Source organism: Gobio gobio (assembly GCF_949357685.1).
Source record: "Gobio gobio genome assembly, chromosome: 13".
In the NCBI taxonomy this organism is placed as follows: domain Eukaryota; kingdom Metazoa; phylum Chordata; class Actinopteri; order Cypriniformes; family Gobionidae; genus Gobio; species Gobio gobio.
In genome coordinates this window covers 24016780-24037767 of record NC_137106.1, presented here as the reverse complement: position 1 = coordinate 24037767, position 20988 = coordinate 24016780, and the positions used below count along the sequence as shown (strand labels likewise).

General features: G+C 38.3%; 1 protein-coding gene across 2 annotated transcripts in view; it reads right to left on the bottom strand.

The window, feature by feature from the left end:
- grid1a (glutamate receptor, ionotropic, delta 1a) overlaps positions 1-20988 on the bottom strand; it is a gene marked incomplete at its 3' end in the record, with an annotated part of 383513 nt that overhangs the window by 117723 nt on the left and 244802 nt on the right. For both annotated transcript variants that reach the window (XM_079832712.1, XM_079832713.1), the window contains exon 4: positions 357-562. In XM_079832712.1, coding sequence (XP_079688838.1) covers positions 357-562 — 206 coding nt within the window. The remainder of the gene's footprint in view (positions 1-356; positions 563-20988) is intronic.

The following is a 20988-nucleotide window of genomic DNA, read 5'->3' as shown; positions in this document are numbered from 1 at the left end:
TTACAGACTTCTACATGCTTTGTAAGTGGGCAAACCTGCAAAATCGGCAGTGTATCAAATACTTGTTCTCCCCATATACACACACACATCCATACATCCATTATATAAATTAGAATACAAAATAAAACTTGCCATTTCTTAAAAAAAAACAAAAAAAATAAAATATTAAACATTATTCATTCTTAAATACATCTTTCATGAGACACTTCAAAGGCTAAGGCTAATAAAGCAGAAATATATTTTATAGCTTAATATAAGTTACATTATTTAACATATATAAAACATTGCTTCAAAACAGCATAACAGCATCCTCCCACCTATATGGGTATCACTTCTGCTGTTACAATGGCTCCTACCTGGTGTATGAAGACCTGGGCAGTGCGAGGACTGAGCAGCAGAATGGCCCGTCTGAGCGTGTCCCGGTAACGGTTCAGCTCCTCCATCCTCATCGTGCTGAACAGGGTAGAAAAGACCTTTGTCACATTCCGGTCAACCTGCTGTAGAGACACATCCAAACCCATTCGAGATGCCTGGTCCAAAAATCCACGCATTCCCCTCACATCTGAAACAGGCAGAGAGTGAGAAAAAGTGAAAGATGGTGGTTAAAAACCAAGACTCTTGTGCAGAGAGCTAAAAACAGTATTTAAGATGAAGAGTGAGATGAAACTACATCAAATAGACTGAACATTTGATTTAAGATCAGAGGTTTCCCGACAGAATAACTTCAGACCTAATTGTAAATTTACTTTAGAGATATTATGCTGAAAGGGATAGCAAGATCTATAAAAATATCTAATTTTGTTTCAGAGATCTCTTTAACGTTTGAAAAGAAAGTCTCTGTTCCTTGCTCTGGAAATCCGAAGAGTATAGGAGAAAAAAAAATCCTGTTTTGTTGCCCTTTTGCACATCACGGATGTCAAGTCATGTTGTGCTCAGTCTACAGAAGTGGCTTTCTGATGGCTTAATCGTCTGGCATTGAGCTTTCAAACCATCTACTTGCAGAAAGGACACAAGAACCGTCCTCTAAGAGGGTCAAAATGTGAGAATGAGATTTTAAGGTCTAATTAGAGCTATATAGACCAATCATAAAAATGCATGAATACTTCAACTTAACTGTGTACGTTTATGGTCCTCACTTCGAGCTGTAATTACATTTTCATAGCATGACATTGATGCATTTAGAATGTTGTGAAGAGCTATAAATTGTCTGCATCTTCTACACTTTCCCTTTTCGTCTTTTATTGACTGCTTGTTGAAATAAAAAGGAGACGAAACAGAATACGTTCAAGAACCTGTCAAAGTAAGGAAGAAAAACAGACTGATAAAAAGCATTAAGAGGGGAAGAAAATGTTTAGCCCGTCTTCAGATTTCAGGGTGTTGACAGCTGCTTTGTCTCACATGCAAACAAGTCTGAAACCGTCTAAAGCTAGTTTTTAAGATTTTGCAGTGGACACCAAGTGGCGAAACAACACCAGACCAAAATTATCACTGAAAAAATAAAAACAAATATATATATATATATATATATATATATATATATATTTATTGATTAACTACATGACAAAGGCTGACTATGAAAATGGAAGATTTCCTAAATGCACAAACAACAACAGGAATACAACTGATCAGCAAATCCATATTTACTGTATAATATTCTGGGTTATATTTTGGTTGTTATTTTGTTTGTTCATATTTTTTAAGGATGAGGACATGTCTAATTTTACTACTCGTTTGGATGTGAAAAGTTATTTTAAGAGATATTTTTTTCTCTTCCGTCTTAAAAGTACTATATATTTTGCAATCCTAATTATCAACAATTAGGATTAGTTGCAATTGTTTTTATTTCTTCCCAACAGAGCTGTGAGCCTTTTTTTGGGTTGACAACCACTGTTGTAAAAAGCAAACATAATCACTGATTTATATCTGTTTTCTTTTCTGTTTCTCTTATTTAATCAACTTTTTAAAAAAAATTCCTGTCACATATCATGAGCTATATCTGCATTGTATGATCATTTTTTTTTGATAATTATTTTAATAATTATCAAACATATCATCAGATATATTATATTATATATTATCAGATATATTATCAAACATAAATTGATATTGCATGTCCTTTCTTCCATGTCTGACATAAAGTCTATCTTTCAGGCATTAATTTACTCAGACAGCCACACAGTCCAGTTTTTAGGGTTATATTGCAACACAGGAAAGCTAATCGGACATCAAAAATGATCAAACACCATATTATTTTGCACGTATGTGTGAGTGTGTACTTGATATACTTATTTTAGCTCACCCTCTGTGCACTGCGGTATACTACAACCTATAGGGATGGACACGAAAACGAATCGAAACCGAAATTTCCCATGTCGGTTATTTCAGTTTTCACGTGACTCCGCCCCGTCAGTCACATCAAGTGCAGTTTACAGGCACACGGAAAGATGCAGGAGCAGTTATCATTGTTTATAACATTAGATGCTCAGAATTACTATGGTAATTGCATGTTTTACACAGTTTATACAGGTAAGTTAATCGCCGTTCTTATATGCGCTGATACACACACAGAGAGACGGCACGCGCAAGCCCGGAAAACAGATCACTTTCACTTGCGTCCTCATGAAGTTTGTCAATTAAATGAGTTTAAAGGCTTGCCAGTTTGAACATTAAAGCGATTCTGCAATATTCAAGAACAACGTTATGGAAAACTTCTCCATTCAGTGCTCATGAGCTTTTTTCTGTGAGACGGAGAGCCGAGCCGTGTCATGTCTCTGACAACGTGCGCTAGATCACTTTCACTTGCGTCCTCACAAAGTTTTGTCATTTGTATGTGTTTTAAGGCCTGCCCGTTTGAACACTGAAACGATTTTAGACTATCAGATGTGTATTATGTTGAACTAATGCCTGATATATTGTGACACACGAACACTCACAGACAGTAGCTCGCACATCATGTGAAGATCGCGAGCAGAGAGGAGCTCAGAAACTCATTGTCAACTCTGTCCTGTGATTTATCACTAAAGTAGCTTAGAAATTCAATCGTTATAGCATAGATTTTAATACCTTTTGAAGTAAGTACAAACCACAGCTTCATAATTAATAGAGACGGTATGACTAATTCACACACACAATCACTCTCTCATTAATGCATTCAAATAAATGTAATGTAGGCCTATGTGCTAATTTATCTGTATCTGATGTACAACAAAAATAAATCTGCCCCATAGACAATAACTGCTGAAAGTGAATCGTTTCCTTCAAGTATTTTAAAATCACAAAGAAATTCACTTTTTCATTAGAAAAAAAATCCCACCTTTAATAGTAGAAAATATTTACAGTACAAACCTTATCAGTGAACTATGAGGGCAAAAAAAGGAAAGCAAAAAAACGAAAAGAGCAAAATAATCGTTCATTAATCGTAATCGAGGTAAAATTAATCAAGATTTTTATTTTTGGTCAAATCTTTACAGCCCTACTACCACCTACAAACAGTTTCCATGTGAAACTGTCGTAAGCCAGTAAGAACTGTGCGTGTAAACCTCACTCCCCTGATCTCAAGAGGCAGTCTAGCGACTGACGCTAGACGCTGCGGTCTTTAGCCTCCTTGCCACCCGCCTCTCACGCCGGAGACCACGGTTTTGAATCCCGCTCGAAGCAGGTTGAGTAGGACCGGTTACACATGACAACTGACCATCAAAACATTACATACCCCACAACGGCCTTGGTGTGCTCTCAAAACAACAACCAATAAGAAAGTCTAATATTTTGAGCACTTGAGCAAAGAAGTTGGACTAAATACACTAATGAAAACCCTTTCAGCAATAATCTTAGTAAGCTGGTATTATTTTTTGCATTTAAATTGTTCTTATTCTCAATTCAAAAGCCTGCAGGTCATCTTGATGTATTTTAGCATTTAAAGGGATAGTTCACCCAAAAAAGAACATTTGCTGTAAATTTACCCTCAGGCTGTCCAAGAAGTTGGTGACTTTTTTCGTCAGTATAACAGTAAAGACTGAAACCATAGTCAATGGTTGTTTGGCTATCACCAGACCAAGCTCAATCTTTTAAGATTGAACATTGGTCTGTGGAGTCTGCTCTGTATTATCTACTGCACAAAAGGCATGATCAACGAGCATAATTCAAATGACTCTGTACGCAATCGATTAGTCCTTCAACCTATCAGACCACAAGAGGCATGATCAACGGTTATCGTTCCCTCCCTTCTCTATCCGTCATTGTGTTAAGCCCGCCAATAGCGTGCCAGGTGGATAAGCCAGTCTGTGATTAGTTTCCCGCAAATGTGTAACTGACGCAGGATAAATGAATGTACAGGTTTCCAGACTGAGCTGCAGGGCGAAATCAAATCGTCGGCAGATCAGGCTGGGTTTACCCAGTCTAAGTCAATGGGGTCAATAGGTCAATTGGTGCCATATATATACATTTCTTAAATATATATAAGTGAATGAGTGTGTATTTATATATCCATAATAATTATGCACAGTATGCGTATAACTTTTATTATATATAACAAATATAACACAACAAACTTTTATTTTGGATGCGATTAATCGATTTGACAGCGCTAATGCAGAGAAAAAAAATGTCCGGTTCCGGTTGAGAGTACGCTGTAAGGGAAATGGCTGCCGCTTCTCACCGCTATTCACCGTTCGTTGTTTTGTTCTGTTCTGTTTTGTTTTGTCTCTTGTTTTGTTAATCATCTGTTAAACACGATAAACGTCTGTAAATCGTTTATCATCAACGGGACTACTACACGTGGATGTGGTTTTTGGGGACTTAAAGTTGGATATACTTGCTTGGGACTTCAAGTCTGGATCTGGTGGAAGACTGTAAGATGCTTTGAGTGAAGCGTCTTGAGCTGCTGTGTGATTTTGTCAGTTCTGGGACATGAATAACTCAACTTTGAAATCCGTTTGACATTCTTTGGACCGATTTTACAAACTGCTGTTCAGCATCTCACTCTGTGAAAACCCTGCGAGTCCTCTGCCCATTACCTAGGCTTTACCACTCTGCACTCACTCTCTGTAAGTAAGCTTCCTCTTGTTAACTGAGTAGTGTCTCTTCGTGGTTTTCCTATTCTGGGCTTGGCTAACGTGGAGTGCTGTGGCTTCACTTTACTCTTTCCCGCGAGCCCTCTACCGCTGTATATTGTGGATGTTTGGTTGTGGATCAGATTTAGCATCAGCTGGGTTTGGCTAACGTGGTGTTGTTTAGGGTGGTCATATTGCTTTCTGTGAGTGCTGTCTTAAACTCTGCGAGGAGATGTATTTTGCTTTTCATAACTTGCTGGCACTGAGATCGCTGGCCCTAGTCGTTTTTGGACTTGTTTTGGTTCTCAATGACAGTATGGATTTTCATTATACCTCACAACAGCTGCAAAACCTAAATAGACACTCTCACCTGGAAACCTCTACATTCGATTGGTGCACTACCCTCGGTATTGCTCGTCGTTCTTGCTATATCCATCAGTCTGCAAAACAACGATGGTTCTATGATTGCAAGTCCTCTTTGTCAATTCCTGTGATCTGGTCGTGGAGATCAAAGTGTTACCATAGCAACGTGACTCCTCATCGCGTCGGAACTCTCATACCCTTAACCAGAGATGCAGTCTACTCGTCGCTTGCTGAAACCTGGCAAGCACCTCATGACTTCATTGAACTGAACCTTTTAACCCCTCCTGGATATAGTTACCTGACAAAACCCAGACTTAGTGACAGAGGTGGTGGTCTGGCTGTGTGTGTGTGATGAAAAACAATTACAAAGTGACTAAAATTTATGTTCTTGATGTTTCCAGTTTTGAATGTCTATCACTTAAACTTGCTGGTCCTGCTCCACTTCTGATTATTTTGATTTATAGACCCCCTAGATATAACACAAACTTTCTCTCTGAATTGACTCAACTTCTCACTCTTGCCTGTGCCCAGCATGATAGAATCATGATGCTAGGTGACTTTAACATATGTTGATTCTGATTGTACTTCTGCAAAAGACTTTATGTCTGTTTTGGACTGCTTTGAAGTGTCTCAGCATATTGATTTTCCCCCACATTCCCACTCTCATACTCTTGATTTGCTTTGTACTGTTGGCATTGACAGTGTGCATGCTCAGGGTTATGATTTGGGCATTTCTGATCATAAATTAATTGTCTTCGACTTCTCACTCCCTTTTGTAAAACTGAACACCAAAACTACGATTTCTTAATGTAACCTGAGATCTATAACCCATGACAATTTCTCTGCTGCTATTGCTGTCTCTGTTCTTCCTTCTTCACTCAACCTCCTGAATCCTGATAAGATAGTCTCAACCTATAATGAATCTATTTGTAATGTTTTGGATGATCTTTCTCCATTAAAAAAACTAGAACTGTTCCGTCTACTCACTCTTCTCCTTGGTTCACACCAGAACTAAGAGTTTTGAAAACAAAATGTAGGCGTCTCAAAAGACTTTACAAAAAAAACTCCCTTCTTGTGCATTCCATGGCTTTTTCATATTCAGTAGTGGAATATAAAGAAGCACTTAACATTGCACATTCTGACTATCTCTCTACTGTCATCAACAAAGCTAAATGCAAACCGAAAGCTCTCTTTTCTGAAATGTAACAGTACTGATTCAATCAGTCATCTGATGGGATGGCCAAAGTCTGAACTCCTCACAGCCCTTGTGACTTTTCTAATCAAATCATACTTAAACAAAGGGCCTGTGTGTTGATGTAATTATCTACGCTGATTAGATCCGAGGCTCCAATGTATCGCCGCAAGAGATTGGAGCGTTGAACTCTTTGGGCGTCGGCTATCCCTCTATAAGAACAGGAACGACCTTCAACTCTTTGCATTTTTCGCCACCACAAGGAAAGGACCTCTTGGCATTTCGCCATGGAGGGGAAGACCCCTGGTCTTCCCAACCCTGAGAGAAGGCCTCCCCGCACGGAGAGAGAAACCGGCAGACTTCTGGAGCGACTTTCCTAAACTTCAAAGAAGTTCTCCTGGGACCGGCAAATCCTTAGCGAACTTCCCAGACGATTTGAACTCAGACACTTACATGAGAAGCCGTAGTAATGCAAGTATTCTATTTCACAATCAAACTGCTTGAAAAAGGTTGTCTGAATTATTCCCGTTCACGGGACTGTGAATTTCTTGAGGGCTCTTGTGAAATTGCTGTGAAGCTGTCTCTCTCTCTCTCTCTCTCTCTCTCTCTCTCTCTCTCTCTCTGTCTTTCTCTCTCTCTCTCTCTCTCTCTCTCTCTCTCTCTCTCTCTCTCTCTCTCTCTCTCACGTGGTGCATGTTGGGAGTTTGTGGGTGAGAGTGGTGCTGGGTGAGACCTAAGCTGTGTTTTTTTTCTACATAGTCTTCATTACGGGGATTTTGTTTTCTCTTATTTTCTGCATGGTTTAAAATTTAGTTTTTTGACTTAGTTTTTGCGGGTATTGCGCAGGGAGAGATGGCGTCTCATGAGGAGGTGCCGTCTTTGTCCTTGCGCAATGGCTTCAGGTGTGTGCCCGAGGATGGCGTTACAGTGGAAGACGTGCTTATTTCGGCTGGAGGGGAAGTGGGACACGAGAATATAGTGTCTGCTTCTCGTATGAATAAAGCAGTAGTAGTGTTTTTGAAAGAACACAATTTTGTCAATCGTTTAATCGAGAATGGTCTCGTTATAAATGAAAACTTTGTTCAGGTTACCCCGCTATACGCTCCGACAGTTAAAATCACGGTATCGAATGTTCCACCTTTCATTCCGGATGAAGCGTTGGAACGGGAATTAGTACGTTTTGGCAAATTTGCCAGTGGTTTTAAAACAATCACGTTAGGCTGTAAACACCCGTCTTTGAAACACGTCACATCTTTTAGAAGACAGGTGTTTATGTTTTTAGACTCCCCCGAAAACACGCTGGACGTTTCATTCCGAGTACGACACGAAGGCAAAACTTATATGGTGTACGCAAGCACTGGCAGTTTAAGGTGCTTTGATTGCGGCGATTTAGGGCATAAAAAGTTCGCATGCCCTCACAGAGAGCGCGCGCCAGAGGATAGGCAAAGGCCCACTGTCTCAGGAGAGGGAGATGCGGTGGAGCTGGAGCGCGCTGCTCAAGAAGAACACGCAGGTCCGGCAGAGGTGAGCGGTTCTGCTGCGGCGCCGTCCGCTATTGAACTACATGATAATGCTGTGACAGATACTAATGTGCATGAAGGTCAGCAAAATGAAAATACTGCAAATACTGTTCGAAATATCAATGCTGAGGAGCAGCAAGATGATGGTGTGGAAATTGCAGGGCCAAGCAGGTGTGAGTCTGTTAGGTCGGCTATAAGGAAGAGAGAGTTGTGTTTGAGTAATAATGGTAGTGCAGTAGATGACGATGCGTCTGACGAAAATGTTTCTCTTCTTGATTATGAATGTGACTCCCAAGGAGGGTCTGTATGTGGATGTGAGGGCGATTCTCAAGATATGTCCATCAAAGATCCCTCTTTGTATACTTTAGATGAAATTAATGGGTTTCTTGATGAAACATTTGGGAAACAAGTCAACATTAAAGAATTTTTTCCTGATGTTGGAAAATTTGAGAGGTCAGTGGCGGTTCTTCAAAAGACTGTAAATCTTGATCAGCTGAGTGAAAAGAAACGTTTTCGTCTAAAAAAAACACGTTACAGTTATTAGAAAATGTAAAATGGTGGATAAAAAGAAGAGGCTAAAAGCATTTTTGTAAACTATTAGCCATGCATCACGCGGTGTTCTTCTCTTTTTTTCTTCTGGTTTCTTCTGCCGTTGTTTTTTTTCTTTCCTCCCTAAACTTATACATGGATCTTTTGAGGGTGGGTTCATTAAATATTAATGGAGGGAGGGATAGTCATAAACGAGGTTTGGTGTCTGAAATCATGAAAAATAAAAAGTTACATGTCATTTTATTGCAAGAAACACATAGTGATATGGATAACGAAATAGAGTGGGGAATGTGGTGGAAAGGTCAACATGTACTTAGCCATGGTACAAATCTGAGCGCTGGAGTTGCTCTTCTTTTTTCTCCAGATATAAAAGTTAGCATTGAAAAAACTGAGGAATTTGTAAAAGGTCGCCTGGTTCTTGTCAAAACTATTATTGAAGGGATGACCATTTATTTTATAAATGTTTATGCACCAAATGTGGGAAATGAGCGATTACAGTTGTTTAGAATGCTATCTAATGTCCTAAAACAAGATTTTAGTGATGGAGACATCATCATTGGTGGGGACTGGAATTGTACAGAATGTTTTAATGTTGACCGTAATAATGTAGAGCCTCACATGCTTTCATCCAACTATTTGTCAAGATTGGTGAAAGAGGCCGAACTTTTAGACATGTGGAGAATCAAGCATCCGGTAGATAAACAATATACATGGATTAAAATTTCTGACAATAGAGTAAGTGCTGCTCGCTTAGACAGAATTTATGTTTCAAAAAATTTTAATAACAGGATTATTGATTGTTTTATTACTCCTGTAGGTTTTTCTGATCACCATCTGGTATATATTTCAGTAAATATGGCACAATTTCCAAGAAAATCTTCTTATTGGCATTTTAATGCTAAACTGTTACAGGATGCTTTATTTTCCGAACATTTTGTGGTTTTTTGGAATCATTGGAAGGGGAAGAAAAATGATTTTGAAAATTTAAAACAATGGTGGGAGGTTGGAAAAACTCAGATAAAACTATCCTGTCAACAGTACACTGCATATTGTACGACTATTCAACGAGAAACAGTGCAAGCTCTGGAAAGAGATATAGAGTCTATAGAGTCAGAAATGATAAGAAGACATGACCCAGTTTTTATTAACACCTTACAACAGAAAAAGAAAAAGCTAAGTTTTCATTTGAATGAGAGGGTGAAAGCAGCTTTGGTGAGGTCACGGTTTACATCAGTTACTGAGATGGATGCCCCAAGTGCCTATTTTTTTAATTTAGAGCGTTCAGTGGCACAGTCTAAGCAGATGACATGTTTACGTCTTCCAGATGGGAAGATGACAAATGACATTATAGAAATGCGTCGTCATGCTGTTGGTTTTTATTCTTCTCTATACAAAGCTGATCATTGTAACTCTAGTTGTGAAGCCCAACTTATGCATGAACTTCCTCAAATAGACTCTGTTTCTAAGACTGCTTTGGACACACAAATTACTTTTCAAGAGCTCACTATTGCTGTTGGACAGTTGAAATCCGGACGCTCTCCTGGAATTGATGGGTTGACTTCTGATTTTTATAAACATTTTTGGAAGTATATTGGAATGGACCTTTATGAAGTTTTCTGTGAAAGTTATAAAGATGGCACTTTACCTGCTTCATGTCAACGTGCTGTATTGTCCCTATTACCTAAAAAGGGAGACTTGACTCTGTTAAAGAACTGGAGACCTGTTGCTTTATTAACAACAGAGTATAAAATCTTGTCTAAATGTTTGTCAAATAGGCTTAAGAAGTTTATACATTTGATAATTCATCAAGACCAAACCTATTGCATTCCGAAAAGATCTATAATGGATAATCTTTTTTTAGTGAGGGATACCTTGGATATCTGTAAAATGTTCAATGCAGAGGTTGGATTGATTGCTTTAGATCAAGAAAAGGCGTTTGATCGCGTTGATCATAACTATCTTTTTAATCTACTTGCTGCTTTTGGGTTTGGTCAGGTTTTTATCAAATGGATACGTTTGTTGTACACTGGAGCTTCTTGTATGGTCAAGGTGGGGGGTGGCCTAAGTCGGCCTATTGTGGTTTCTAGGGGAATCAGACAAGGTTGTCCTCTATCAGGACAATTGTATAGCATTGCTATTGAGCCCTTACTTTCCAACATAAGAAAAACTCTAAATGGTTTGTTAATACCTACAATGCCTCAACATTTAAGAACTACTATTACTGCCTACGCTGATGATGTTACAGTGTTTGTCAATGACAATAATGATATAAAAGCTTTGTCTAGAGCACTTGAGCTGTATGAAGGGGCATCATCAGCTAAAGTAAACTGGGATAAGACTGAAGCTTTTTGGTCAGGTCAAAGAAATCTAGAAAATCTCCCACAACTACCAGGCAGTTTAAACTGGAATAGAGAAGGGCTGAAATTACTTGGTGTGTTTTTGGGATCAGAAGAGTTTCAGAAGAAAAATTGGGTGGGAGTTTTGGAGAGAGTGTGCACCCGATTGTCTAGATGGAACTGGTTGCTACCCCAGCTATCCTATAGGGGGAGAGTTCTAGTTGCCAATAACTTGATCGCTTCTGCGCTGTGGCATAAATTTATTGTGTTACAGCCCCCCGTTGGACTAGTTCAAGACATTCAAAGGATGCTGGTGAATTTTTTTTGGTCAGGACAGCATTGGGTTCGATCAGCTGTTCTTTTTTTACCAGTTCAAGAAGGGGGGCAAGGTCTTGTGGACATCAGATCAAGAATCATGGCCTTTCGTCTGCAAGCTGCTCAGAGACTGCTGTATAATGGTGGCATTGCTTGGTCCAACACTGCAGTTGCACTCTTGAGGAAAGCAGGCAACATGGGACTTGACAAATATCTCTTTTTATTGAACTTGAATGAATCAACTCTCACGGATTTGACTCCCTTCTACAGATCTGTGATGGAAGCATGGAAAGTTTTCTCTGTCTCAAGACCTGCTGGAATACATGCGGGTTTTTGGCTGATGGAAGAGCCATTGTTCCAGAACCCCTTCTTACCTTCTAGACACCTGTGTTCTGCTAATTTGTCATCACGGCTGATAGCTGTTGGATGTGTAAAACTTGGACACATTTTAAGCATCAGTTTGGAGATCTTGAGTGAGAGAACAGGCATAAAATCTGTTCGTTTTTTGAAACAAGTTATTGATGAAGTACTTGGAGAACTGAACTATGATCAGATACTTTTTATCAACAACTCTAACCATATCAAAGAGTGGATGGCTGGACGTGACTATGATTTTCCATCCTTGATGATAGCTGCTGACGTAAGGGGATGGCATGAGGAGGAAAATCTCATATTGTCTTTCAAAACTCCTCAGCTGGAAACTTTTGAGTCTGTGGGGAAAAAAGCTCTGTATGTGACTTGTGTGAAAGTGACCAATACACATCTTCTCTCCGGAGTAAAGTCATCTAAGTGGACTGATTTCTTTGGAGTAGATATCTCCCCCAAAGGTAGCTGGCGGTCACTGTATAAAAGTCCCATTGATAAACGGACTGGTGATTTACAATGGAGGATTGTACACAGTGCAATAGCTACGAACAGACATGTGGTGCACCTCAATCCGAATGTAGAGGTGGGTTGTGTATTTTGTTCTGATAACGAAACTATTTTTCATCTATTTGTGCAATGTGTACGGTTGGGTAATTTATTCTCCTTTTTATCTCAGTGGGTATCATCTTTAGGTGAAGATTTATCTCCTCAATTGTTTATTTTTGGGCCAAAGTATTTCGTCAGTCGTAAACATGTTTTGGTTTTACTAAATTTTGTGTTTGGAACTGCCAAACTCACTATTTGGAAAACAAGGAAAAATAAGATGCTTGGGAAAGATACTTTAGATCTTTTGATGATGTTTAAGGGTTTGGTAGCATCAAGGCTTAGGATAGAATATGCATACTATAAATTGGTTGGGTGCTTACCAGTGTTTGTGAATACTTGGGCTATAAATGGAGTGTTATGCACAGTTAATGAAAATGATGATTTAATGTTGACTTTTAAAGTCATTTTTTTTTTTTTTTTTTTTTTTTTTTTTTTTTGTGTGTTTTTTCCATTTATTTATTTATTTTATTTTTGTGTTTTTTCGTAATTGAGACTTTGTAATGCAGATTGTCAGTGGTAACACAGACTGGGTTTTACCTATGTTGTAAATAAAGGTGATTTTCAATCTCTCTCTCTCTCTCTCTCTCTCTCTCTCTCTCTCTCTCTCTCTCTCTCTCTCCCTTGTTAATTCTCTCTTTCCATCATTCTTAAGTTTCATTTTTCCTTGTTTTTACCATATTGTTTGTTTTCTCCTACATATATATGCATATTTCCCCCGTGTGAATCGTAGCTTTGGAAACTGTAGTTGTTTTATTAAAACCCAATGATTGCATTGAAGTGAATCCGTATTGTTTTGCTCACAAATATCGAAGTCAATGAGACGTAAGATTTTAGCTACCCATTTAAACTTGATTTTCTTGTATTACTACTTCAGTAATACAAATTGTACAAACATAAGAGATATTATTTGTCCTGATCAAGCAGATTAATGTTTCTTAAGGTTTGTAAGATTGATAATTGATGATGAAATCAATTTGGATAAAGGTTACTTTTAAATGATTAAAGGTTCCGTTATACGTTGTCTGTACAACAAGCAAATCATATTCATAGACTCATGAATATTTATACCATTTGAATTAATTATTCCCCGAAACTCATTGTTGTTACAGAAATAAACAAACTGGTTAAACCCTCATCCGTAGCTATTACTGGCTCTGTTGATCTCTGTGAAATTTTTCAGTAATTTTTTCAACAAAAAATGTATAACATTTATAAATCGTTTTCTCCAACTTCCTCTTCCTGTTCAACTCCATGTCTGATAGGTCATCCACTCTGCAATTTTTTACTCACGAATACATCTGTGGTTGAACGACTGATTATCAAATCTAATTCTACCACCTGCACACTTGATCCTATTCCAACATACCTTCTAAAAACCCTTCTGCCTTCACTTACTCAACCCATTACTCATATTATAAATAGATCTCTTGCCACTGGTTATGTTCCACGTGATCTAAAAGTAGCAGCTGTCACTCAAATACTAAAGAAGTCCGACCTTGATAACACCATTCAGAACAATTACAGACCAATATCACACCTCCCGTTCATTGCCAAATTGCTTGAGAAGGTAGTCGTAGTACAACTGCAGTCTCATCTAGAGCAAAGAGAGGTTTTCGTCCCTATCACAGCACTGAAACAGCACTTTTAAAAGTGCTAAATTACTTCTTTCTGGTTTCTGATTCTGCTGCACACAGTATCCTAGTTCTGCTCGATCTCAGTGCCGCCTTTGACACTGTGTGCCACTCCACGCTCGTTTCACGACTATCTGAAATAGGCATTACTGTTGCTGCTCTTCAGTGGTTGACCTCGTATCTATCAGATAGACAGCAGTTTGTTAGGATAGGTAAGGATCGATCCATTGCACGTTCTGACTATCTCTCTACTGTCATCAACAAAGCTAAGTACCGTTACTATCACTCATGGTGTACCTCAAGGTTCTGTACTTGGTCCTCTCTTATGTCTCATTTATGTTGCCTAGTTGCCACTAGGTCAGATAATCAGACGACATGGTCTTAACTTTCATAGTTACGCTGATGATATTCAAATTTATTTCACGGTTAAACCAAACTCAGCTTATCTTCCCGCTTCTGTTAACTCCTGCCTTCAGGAACTTAAAACCTGGATGACTGATAACTTCTTACAGCTTAAAACTGATACAACTGAAATCCTGTTGATTGGCCCTAAATCACAAAATTTGCCACGCGATGACATTTTCATTGATATTGACGTGTCCAGATTAGACCTTCAAAAACTGTGTGAAATCTGGGAGTATTGCTTGACTCCACGTTATCTTTTGACTCACATATTGGTCAGACAGTTAAATCATGCTTTTTCCACTTGCAAAATATTGTTCATATCCGCCACTCCCTTAACTTTAAAGCAGCACTAGGTAACTTTTGCTCTCGGGCTCCCCCTACAGTTGGGAAACAGTATTGTGCTCTACTACTGTCGTAAACTGTCATTCTACATCAGCGGATGCATCGCACGTGCATTTGTTGACATGACAACCATGATAGCCCTGAACACTGCCGGAGTTCACATGCAGGTGTTCTGCTTGCGTCGCGTGTGAAATGTCTTCATCCCAGGTACAGTGGCATATGTTTCAGCATGTCGTATGAATATAATTTCATGGGTTTTATTTTTTTCAAACGCCAAATGATCGCGATGCTCACGTTTACAAGCCAGCGTCATTATAGTAGCCAAGTCTATTGGTTCCCGTTTTACAGGATCTATATGATACTTCAGTTCAATGTTTGAGTGGTAGGTAATAACCATATATCGTCAATATTATAATATCAAGCTACCCTAGATGAATCTGCAAATTTGAAAAATCGATTTGCATTATAGCTTGAGGAAAGACAAATAAACCAATATCACAGACATGTTAGGTATCCTAAAATATGATTTTGTATGTATTACGTATTTTCTTGCAAGAATGTAGCCCCTCCTCCTCCAGCTCACGCCAACGAGCAAACGCTGCCCAATGTTGATCCTCGTCCTGCCTTTAATCCGATCACTTTCTCGTTTCCTCTTTTTGCTTTCCTCCGACAAAACCTTTGCTTTCTTATTTTTCTGTGCTGCTTCGGCCATGACTATAACATTTGGCAAACAAATGATAGTTTGGCTCACACGTCCGAATTTAAGGAAGTGGGGGTGGTGGTGGAAGTGACGTTTATGCTGTAAAGCAGTCGAATTTTGTAGTTCTTTTTTTTCTCGGGTTACTACCCGAAACCCGAAGTTTAAAAGTACGATTAAAAACGATACAGACCCCGTCAGGCTATGGCAGACGTGTCATTCAACCTATTGTAAGTCGATGTATCATCACAAGAGTTTTGAAAATATATTATGAAGGTTGAAAAGTTACCTAGTGCTGCTTTAACGATGCCGAAACTGTTATTCACGCTTTTATATCCTCCAGATTGGACTACTGTAACGCCTTATCCAGCGGCTTACCTACTAAGGCTGTACATCGCCTCCAAATGGTGCAAAACTCTGCTGCTTGAACCCTAATATTTAATAAAAAATCTGTACACAATCCTCCCATTATCAACCAACTTCAATGTGAGTTTTAGTCTATAAAGCCAGACATGGCCCTGCACCACAATATCTTGCTGAGTTAGTCCAACCATATGTTCCTGCCCGGACCCTCAGATCCAGCAATGAAAACCTGCTTGTCGTACCCAAGTTTAAACGCTCTACTGTGGGAGGAAGGGCTTTTAGTGTTATTGGCCCTAAATTATGGAATAAGCTGCCCTCGAATATCTGTAACGCACCTACTCTCCAGACTTTTAAGTCCCAACTTAAAACTCATCTATTTTCTCTGCTCAGTAAATAATTATCTTTCTCTCACCTCCTCTGCCTTCAAGTGATCTCACACTTCTTCATGTTATGCTACATGACTAGTTACTGTTAATTGTTCTCTTTGATTCAATAACTTTGTTGTTGTTGTCTATCTGGAGTTATTTGTTGTACACCTGCTTGTTTATTTGCTATAATGAACAGGCTGACTGTCTTTTTTTTTTTTGTAAATTGATTGTACTCTTGTACTCCATTGTGAAGCGACCTTGGGTTCTTGAAAGGTGCTATAAAAAAATTAACATATTATTATTATTATTAAATGAATACCCGCGTCTCCTGATGAAACATCTCTTCTTAAGAGGTCTTAAGAAAAGAAGCGATCGGCCTATGCAAGAGAGTCAACATTATTTACAGTATTTTTACCTCTAATCCACAGCCTGGGCAAACGGTCCTGAACGCGTTCACAACAGTCTGCAGCGCAAGCTTCTGGTCGCATAATGACGCATGAGCTGAAATTCACGTTGTCTATTGTTACATCGAAATCATCAGTCAATGTGATGACCTGTACTTTTAAACAGCTTTAGACGTTCGTACTAATGGTACAAACAGCATCAGCTCCCACACATACGCCATTAGCTCGCGCTGCAGATTGTTGTGAACATGCTCAGGACGGTTTGCCAAGGCTGTGGATTAGAGGTAAATTTTTTGTAAATAATGTTCAGTTTCTTGCATAGGCCAATCGTTTAGCTTTCTTAAGACCTCATTGTGTCGTCAGGAGATGTAAGCATTAATTTGGTTTTGTCTGCATGTGATTTTTTGAATCTCAAAGAGATGGCACCATTGTCTTCCATTCTATGAATCACATAGGACTAAAAATGTTCTTTACTGTTCTACTGTAAAAACTCACCTAAATCTTGGATGGCCTGAGGATGAGTAAATGAACAGCATATTTTCATTTTTGGGTGAACTATCCCTTTAAATACATGCAAAGAGGACAATGAAAACATGACAAAATCATTAAAGTATGGATATAAAAATTAAAGATATTATGAAACTATTATTGTATGAAATATATAATTAAAGAACACATTTTCTTCCATGACCCAAGACCATGTAACATTTAGAAAATGAATTAGAGACCGGATGAATTAATACCTCCTCAGCCAACAGAGACAGAAGTGTAATGAAGCATGTGTTAGTGCTATAAAAATAAAATCGACATGTTGAAACCAGAAAAGGGTAAGAAAAAAGTTGATATAAACTGTGAGGACTTCTTGAGCAGCTCCATGATAACCGGTCATTTTAACCTACAGGTGATTGATTAGCACTAGATTTAGTAGCATTAGCAGTGCTTCAGTAGACACCCAGTGAGCAAAGATTATCACAATCATTTCCAGCAGCTGCTATTTCTGTTGAAGAGTTAGAAACACATTTGACAGTTTAAGAGCAGGACTAAAGCATGCTTCCTACATTAACAGAGCACGATGGAGAACATAAAGCCAGGTTTGGAAATGGTGCATGTCAAAATGTGACCGGTAATATGTTAATAACACATGTATTACTATCCATGCAAATATTTTCACATGCCATATACTGAACCACACTTTACAAATGAATGAAAACAGTTTTGAAGTTAGACGTTGCGTTACCGTGGAAATGCCCTAGTGGGCAGTGTCAGGTTTCATATTACAAAATGTACTGAACTACTTTATAGTCAAAACCTTTTATAATCTTGACAAAACACATTGAGTCACAAGGTTCCATATTTTGTGTAAAGAAGTGATATTTGGACAGAAATGTGTTAATTTGTTACAGGATAATGCATAAAAAAAAAAAATATTAAATGGAATGTAGGTGACACCCGGTGGATATTTTTGGTACAACACCAAAACAAAATCTTCAATTTTTGTGATAACAACTTCAAATTTGGAACACACAACTTGGTTAGATATAGGGTTTGAATTTGATAGTAATTTTAAAGTAAAAAATATTTTGTAAAATACATATTTTATATAAAATAAAACATATTTAGTACAGTACATTCGATTTAAAGTAAATTTAAATCACTTAAATCCATAACTTTTTTTTGAAGTGCTTTCACTTCAGCAATAATCTGCCGAATGTCTTCTTTAAAACAAGGCAAGTCATATGTCTATATTCCAAAGCATTTTTGTATTACAACCATTTGAGTTTGGATTTTCAGGTCTATTCTCATAAAGGGGGGTGACAGTTAAGGATTTTTTTGGCAGCGGCTATTTGCACTGTGCAAATAGCAATAGATGCTATAGCTGTAGATGCTATTTACTAAATGAAATAGCATAGTAAGTGAAAATAGTGATATATTCTATTTACACCGTGTGAAAGTAGTTCTTTGCAATATGTGTAAATAGTAATTAGATGCTATTTATACTTTATTATGACAGATACATCATATTTGCACCTCAGTAGTGTTGTACATAAACAGTATGCAATAATAACAGTGTAAATGATTATATTTATTAAAAATATTATTTATATAAACTTTATTTCCACATTTAGAACATTTTCTTAATTTTTATTGAAAGTAAATGCCTGTCCGATGTGATTTGTGATGAGAAAAGGGATACAAGCGAGCTCTGCAAAAGGCGGATTCGAACCCGTGTTGATTGTGTCAAAACCAAGATCCTTAAGCCTTGCACTTTACTGAATGCACCACTGAAGACATTGAAATATGAGTGGTTTTTTTATGTTGTTTGACCGAACCAGGCATTGTTAGGCGGAGCTAGTGCGAAGAGCACTTGCCAACAAGGCACGCTATTTGCTCTTGGTGTGAATAGACACTCACAAATGCAAATGTTGGGTTCAGCTTGTTGGGTCAATTTATTGGGTTATTTTTTATATTTTTACCCAGGTGTTGGATAGTTTTTCTGTAACTCAGAGGCTGGATCATTCTTACTTTCAAAACAAATGATTAAGCACTGAGTTGCCAATAACCATTGTCTGGCTATCACAAGACCAAGCTCAATTTAAGATTGCACATTGGTCTGGGGAGTCTGTTATGTATTTTCTACTGCACAAGAGGTGTGATAAACAAGCATAAATTAAATGACTCTGTACGTAATTGGATAGTCCTTCAACAAATCAGACCAAAAGAGGCGTGATCAACGGGCAACAACCAATCGCATCTCTATCCGTCATCGTGTTAAACCCGCCAATAGCGCGCCAGGTGAATAAGCCAGTCTGTGTTTGGTTCCCACAAAAGTGTAACAGAAGCAGTAGAAATGAATGTACAGGTTTCCAGACTGAGCTGCAGGGCAAAATCAAATCGCCGGCAGATCAGACTGGGTTTACCCGGTCTACAATAACCTAAAAAAATTTTGTTTTTAACCCAGGAGTGTACGATTACTAAGGAGGTCACAGTAATGCATCACATAATCACCATATGCTAACCAATCAAATTTAATCAGTAAATGTCATATGCTCTTTTCTTGATGTTTGTGACTTTGGTGTGACCAAACGAGTGAGTCATCAATATTCCCAACCAGCAAACAAACCAGACACAATAGCTAAATTTTTCCAATTTCTTGCAGAGATTAGTTTCAGAATACCATTGCAATTCAATTATCACAGCTGTAGCTACAAACTGAAGAGAAAATTCAGTCTCTTGGCGAGACGGTCTCAGAAATATATAAATAAAAGATGTGGAAACCTGTGGAAAGAAAGAGATGAGAGAAGTCTTTTGAGAAACAAATTGGATTTGCTTAAAGAGCACAATTATACATATCTAAAGGCATATACAAGCTGCCGTCTCACTGGGTGAGACATGGGGTAAAGAGGTGTGCAGGGAATCAATGGAGCTCTAACAATGACCGGTTCAATGTTCCCCTGTTGCTTCATTTGTATTGAACATTTTGGGTTGAAAAATAAAATGCAAAGCTTTTTCTTGGATTTAGAGCTTCATCTTGATTAAAGCAGCAGGGTGTAGTGTAACAAATCTACATCTATGTCATGATGCAATCAGCAAAATCTTGAATAAAACACATCTATCTTACAAAGAACCGGAGTCTGATATAAGCAATTTCTTGCAAAGCTAAACTAATGTGGAGCTCTATCACAATATATTCAGCAGAATATTACTGAGGAATAGGATCATTCATTTAAACATCAGAGGACTTCAAATCCCAACAATACAGACTGTAGTACTAAATTACTTCAGCATTTCATAATAACCATTCACTAATTTAGTATTTTATAAATGCATCTTCACAAGATGACGTACATTGTGATGAATGGACTGCAGGATGCTTGATCTTTGCATTAAAAGGTCATCAACCACAACCTTTCAAAAGATATGTTTAATTGGTTCGGCATAGGGTTTGGAGTTATGAAACCTCATGATTTGATCCTCTACAAGGGCATATAGACAGCTGCTGTTACGGAATGTATATCGGAACACAAAGAGGAATGGTGAACTGAGTTTATTCGAGACAGCACGGAGCAACAGGCAATAACAACAGATGAGTATACACTCAATGGAGACTTGATGTTCTTTGAATGTTATTATAGTGGAATTTCCTTTCCTTACAGGTGCAGAAACTCATGGAATACGGTGAAGAGGAAACCAGGTTGGATGCACACACCTCTATCTTTGACGAATGAAGACTTAAAGGCAATCGCTGGAGAACCGGACGCTGGAGAAACAGGTAGGTAGTCCGTGTAGTATAAACGAGATCGGACAAAGAACTGAGGTGAGGTGTGTGCTTAAATAGGAGTGCTGATGAAGGTGCAGACGAGGTGCAGGTGTGTGTGATAATGAAGTGCATGCAGGTGAGAGTCAAGAAGGATGCTGGGAAGTGAAGTGCAGAAGTGACAGGTGACCATGTGACTGTAACCGTTGCTAGGAGATGGCAAAATCA